General features: G+C 43.8%; 1 protein-coding gene across 1 annotated transcript in view; it reads left to right on the forward strand.

Annotated features, from left to right (window-relative positions):
- The window catches only part of LOC108801915 (mucin-1-like), an 8,640-nt gene extending 2,380 nt beyond the window's left edge, over positions 1–6,260 (forward strand). Inside the window, exons 3-6 of the mRNA XM_018573823.1 lie at positions 169–249; positions 1,570–1,653; positions 3,314–3,415; positions 5,563–6,260. Coding sequence (XP_018429325.1) covers positions 169–249; positions 1,570–1,653; positions 3,314–3,415; positions 5,563–6,213 — 918 coding nt within the window. The 3' untranslated portion in view covers positions 6,214–6,260. The remainder of the gene's footprint in view (positions 1–168; positions 250–1,569; positions 1,654–3,313; positions 3,416–5,562) is intronic.

Consider the following 6,260-nt stretch of genomic DNA (forward strand, 5'->3'; position numbering starts at 1 on the left):
ATATATATATATATAATATCTGCAGTATATATGTATGTGTGTGCGCTGTTTAGGCATTGACAAAATGTTCTGTTCTAATTTCTGATTGGCCACTGTGAATTAGCACTGGACCATGTCTCTTTTATAAACCCACTAGAGTAAGAATTCTGTGCTGTCATTTCATTATAGGTGGTTTATCCTGTGGAGCAAAGTATCTCCGTGGTAAATTCTGCTGTCAATAACATACCGCGCACGTCGGTGTATCCAGAGGTAAGACATTCTTAAAGCACACTGAAAGCTTATCATAAAACAGAGCCTGCAATGGTATTTTCCTGCCTTTCTATGGGTCACAAAAGATGCCCTTACACTGGTGGCTGGCTATGAAAATCTGATGTTGGCATGCCAGGCCAGGTCTGCAGATCAGTGCACCAGTAATGTAGAATTGTGTGTATCTGGTACACTGATCTGTGTTGACATGTGCCCAGTGGTAAACTCCATCCATCGTCAACATTAATGGGGGATGCAGACATACAGTAGTGGCTGTGAATATCTGTGCAGGGGAGCAGGTGTGATGATTTGGGATCTTCGGACCCATGTGAGGGTACTCTGGCTCTATATTGCACCTTGGTTTTGCACTCTGGCTCTATATTGCGCCTAGATTTTGCACACTGTCTTTATATTGCACCTGTACTGTATATTGCACCCTGTACTGTATATTGCACCTGTACTGTATATTGCACCTGTACTGTATATTGCACCCTGTATTTATATTGCACCTGTACTGTATATTGCACCCTGTATTTATATTGCTCTTATACTGTATATTCTTTTCATGAAGGCGGCTGAAAGGGATGCACCCAATCCATCAAACTCTTCTACAAGCAGTATGCATAGAGTGAACATAGCTTCAATGGAGCCACTGCAAAGAGAACTGCCTGGTTACTCACAGGTAAGGCTGGGCACACACCTTACAACAGGGGTGCCCATAAGGTCGATCGCGATCTACCAGTCGATCGCAAAGCTATCGCTGGTAGATCGCGGGTCGACTCCCTGTCCCGCGCTCCGTTTACCCGAATATGTCGGACGCTAGAGCATCCAACACATTCGGCTCTCCCCTCATGTCTGCATCCATCAGTAGTACTTGCCGCACGTAGCGTAGGTCGTGCCGTCTCTTCCGTGAGACACTTGCTCCGCCCCCTTGGTCCGCCCCTCAGTCTTCTTCACTGTCCATAGCCTCCAGCAATCGTGACACTGGCAGCTCCTCCCTCCTCCTCCCTCTCAGCACATTCGGCTCTCCCCTCCTGTCTGCATCCGTCAGTAGTACTTGCCGCACGTAGCGTAGGTCGTGCCGTCTCTTCCATGAGACACTTGCAACGCCCCCTTGGACGACCGTTCAGCGTCATGCGTAAGCCACGCCCCGGCAACCATAATGTTGATGCGGCCCACGATTAAATTGAGTTTGACACCTCTGCTCTACAGGTTAGGTGTGCACCATGAACCATGAGTTCCTAGGTGCTCTTCACTTCTGCAGGTGTTTTCTATTGAAAAATAACGATTGCATACAGGTATCTCTATTTGTTTTACTTGCAGGGTACCCCTAACGCTTCTGCAGGCCAATACTCTGATGCAGATGACACTAGCCAACGCCGCCCAGTGGAATCAGTCCGAAAGCGGGTAAGAGCAGTCCCATTTCTGCAATGATTTACTGCAAAACCGCTAATGCCACATTATAGTTTAAGTAGGTGTAGACACTAAATGATTGACATTTAGTTTGCTAACGCACTGGCCATAATAAACGGTTACATTTGTTCAATAAACTTTTTACACTTTTTGTTATCCTCCCTTTTTTTTTTTTGCATCTCAGTCCTGCTGATCTCTTGCAGCCTCTGTGCAGCGCTCCAGCAAAAAATAACACAAACTCCATTACAAAAACTAGAGGCCACCACCTAAAATTGGTGGAAAAAAAATTCCAGCACAAGGGGCGAAGGGGGTTCTTCACAGTAAGATCAGTTAGGGTCTGGAACTCACTGCCACAGACAGTGATTTCAGCAAAGAATGTGGAATTGTTCAAGAAACTTTTGGACGATTTCTTAAGGGACCGTAATATACAGGGGTACAGGTACTCCTAGAATGAGATCCTAATAGGTTGGACTTGATGGACTAATGTCTTTATTCAACCTCAAATACTATGTAACTATGTAACTATGTAGCAATGTCTGTTGAAATAGCCATTTGTAATCTCCATTGGAAGCCCAATGTGATAGAAGGACCACAGAGGAACACAGTTTGGAGACAGGGACAAAGTGTTGTCACCCTATAACAGGAAGTTCCTGAAAAAGGACCTTCATGTGCATATTTTAATGAAACCTGCAGATTTAGAAATAATAAAAATGGCATTTAAAAAGACATTAACACGTTAAAGCTGATGGTATAGATCTCATAATTTGGGGGCAGAGGCAGCAACACAAATACTTTTATTTATTTGTGGTGGGAAGAGTTAGAACCTCTGTTAGACTTTTATGTCTGTCTATATCTTGCTGTTTTAGGGCTAGTTCACACCAGCGGCAGGCGCTACGTTGCACATAACAATGTGAGCTGGTGTGCGCTGTTAAAACCCATTGCAGTGCTTGCTTTTTTAACTTTACTGACTTACTTAAAGCTTTAGTTTAAATAAAGTTTATTTACCTTTACACTTCATTAACTCTATGCACAGAAGTGCAATGTTCTGCAGTATGGCACGTTGGAACACAATATCATATTTTGTTTTGTTAGCCCACAGCAACGGAGCACATTGGTGTGAACTGGACCAATATGACATAGGGCAGATTGTCTAATCTATGCTCTGGGACAGTGTTGGCCAATGCTGCCCAATGCAACCCAACATGGCTGGTGGGAACGAGCCTTTAGTGACACCCTAATCTCCATGAACCCATCGCACTCCTGACCGCTTGATCCAAAAGTAACTGGTGGGAGCTACAATGGCCGACGGATGGCGCAGTCACACTCTCAAAGTATAGATGGGACAACGGCACTGCAAATGAGGATAATCTGCGCGTCATTTATTGACAAAAGCGCAACATATCACATAAGTGTTACGTTTCTGGGTCACCTAGGATCGCCTTCCTCAGGCAAGTGTTGTTAGTGACACCCTAACCCCACACTCCTTACCCTGGTAGCAATAGGAATACAAGTGATTGGTGAGTGTGGTCAGAGACAGTAATGCAGAGCCAGCAGTCCTTTCCCGCAAATATTCTGTAGAGAAAGAGTTTTGGCTACAGTTGGACTTTAACTTTTTATTTTCTTCTGTAATAACTTTAAACATATTGTGATAAAGGTGACAAGTTCTCCATCCCAGCATCTACCAGTGGTGAGTTCGGGGTCTGGAGCTAATGCTGGAGCAGGGCAGCAGCGCAGGGAGCAGTCTACATATCAACCGGTAAGAGACTGTTCTGCTAATGTCTCCTATCTTTCTATATACAGATATATATTCGAAAAAAGTAACCCTGTCCTTCTATGGTGGAAAATGAACAGTCTATTCTTGCTGCAATACTAAAAAGATGCTCTACTCAGAATTAGTATTAGAAGTTTTGGGTGGCCACAGGAGGTTAAAGCACTTGCCAGTAGGGATGTCCCGATACCACTTTTTCAGGACCAAGTACAAGTACTTCCCCTCATGTCGATACCAATTACCAATGCTTTTTTTAAAGGGACAGGTGACTTTAAATGATCCATAGTACAACTGCATGTTATGTACTATGGATCATGATTTAACCTGTTCATGTTAGCAGGGGAGAATTGTAACTTTATTACTGCCGTGTGTACTCTATATGTAGTACATATATACAGTACATATTCCCAATACGCTGCAGTAATAGATTTACAACTATCCTCTGCTAATATTAATAGGTTAAATGATCAGTAGTAAGAGTACATGTTATGTACTATGGATCATGATTTAACCTATTCATGTTAGCAGGGGAGAATTGTAACTTTATTACTGCCGTGTGTACTCTATATGTAGTACATATATACAGCACACACCTCCACTACACTCCAGCAATAGATTTACAATTCTCCCCTGCTAACATGAATAGGTTAAATGATCCATAGTACATAACATGTACTCTTACTACTGATCATTTAACCTATTAATATTAGCAGAGGATAGTTGTAAATCTATTACTGCAGCGTATTGGGAATATGTACTGTATATATGTACTACATATAGAGTACACACGGCAGTAATAAAGTTACAATTCTCCCCTGCTAACATGACTGGGTTAAATGATCCATAATACAACTACATGTTATGTACTATGGATCATTTAATCCATTCATATTAGCAGGGGATAACTGTAAGTGTATTGTCTGCAGTGCGTACTCTATATGTACTACATATAGAGCACACACTGCAGACAATAGATTTACAATTATCTTCTGCTAATATTAAAAGTTTAATAGGGACCCCTCCTTGCCCTCACTTTTCGATTGATTGCCGGTGCCTCACGATGTGGCTCGCTGGTGAGGTCGGCGCTGTGCGGGAGAGCAGCGGCGAGTCAGCGCTGGTCCGGTGGGAAGAGCTCAAGTGGGGTCCTAATTTAGCTGGCCGGCGACTGCCCGATCGCCTGCCAGCTAAAGTAGGACCCCACTTGAGCTCTTCCCACCGGACCAGCACTGACTCGGCGCGGCTCTCCCAAACAGCAGCCGGAAGGTAAGGTAAAAAAAAAAATTGCGCAAGCTTCGGCGCTATGTATCTGGGCATTTTGACGAGTACAAGTACTTGTCAAAATGCCCTGTATCAGTCCCGATACCGATGCTAGTACCGGTATCGGGACATCCCTACTTGTCAGCAATTTCTTTTTAGCTGGTGTGACTTGGCTACATTCCACATGGACACAATGATGGTGTCACTTTCACCTGACTACCCCAGCTATTGATGTGGATCTCTCCATTAGGAGAGGGTGACACCATCATTTTGATTTGTAACAGTCCCTTCCATTACAAAGGAGTACCGTGATAGAGATATCACTCCACTGGCAACAAGACAGCCAGTCACTGACCAGCAGCAAATATGTGAAAGAAAAGGTCAGAGGTCTTTGACTTCTTACTGGTTCCAAGACTTCAACTCAAAGTATTGAAGAAAGATGGTATATATGATAACCAGAGAACTAACATTATCAGATGGGTTCAGCAACTGCAGTCTGCATATTTCTCTCATGGCGGGTTCGCTTTAATATTAATTGCTGGCCTAGTTGAAAATGGTAGAAGGGATTTGCGTAGTGTTGATGGGTGATTTTAGCGTGGGACACATGATCAAATTTCTAGTATATTGGTTATATCAGCAACACTGCAGAGAGCCTGGAGCAGCATTTTCATCAGCAAACATACGTATTTCAGCCTGTCTGTATTTTCGGCCCAGGCAGTACACTTGACCAACTTTTGGCCAAGTCTAGATAATATCTGTATAATTTTTTACTCCAGATAGATTGACATACCTCTCTGTTAACATGTGAGCATAGATCTGGTTTATTTGACTCCGGTAGTGTTGAGATTTCTTGATATAATTCTGTGATGCATTTGCAGAACGAACAGGGTTCATCGTGTAGACCAACAAACGATAACCGCGACTGGCGTGTTGGCAAACCAGGAGTGCTGATGTCCACTGCCAATGCAAATGCCACAGGAGGAGCCATCGAGTGCGCACCATTATCCAGGATACCTGAATTGGAGATAAGTCTCGATGAATCAAGCCATGGGCGTTCCCGATCTTCAGATTCTTCCCAGTCACCAGCCATGAGGACAGGCACGGGAAGTCCCTCGCCACAGGGAGAGGCAACAACAAGCACACCTAAGAAAGCAAACTCATGGAGCTCTCCTAAAAGGAGTCTAGCGGAAAATGAAGAGACTAGGGTGGTTTCTAGCGCTGCATATGGCAGAACAACAAATGCTTCTTTGTCACAAGAACCGGAAGAGAACAGCTTTGAGCTTTCCAGAGACTTGGATTACTACAGAATTCAGTATAATGAGGTTCCATCAGTGGACGTCATGGCTGAAAACCGTGTACCGCAACACAGAACCATGAATAACTCTGGAGCCAGGGAGACAAGTGACAGGGAGGCATCTCCAGAAAGAGAAAGGCCCAGGGAGAGCAATCTGTACAATCCCCTTGTTATCACACTTTCAGTTGCTGTTGTTTGCCTTTCTTTATACATATGGCTCAAACTCAAAAACTAAGACTTTAAAGGAACACTCCACTTTTACCTTCTTTTCCCATAATGCCA

Source organism: Nanorana parkeri, unplaced genomic scaffold (assembly GCF_000935625.1).
Source record: "Nanorana parkeri isolate BGI_ZX_2015 unplaced genomic scaffold, ASM93562v1 scaffold2556, whole genome shotgun sequence".
Classification (NCBI taxonomy): Eukaryota; Metazoa; Chordata; class Amphibia; order Anura; family Dicroglossidae; genus Nanorana; species Nanorana parkeri.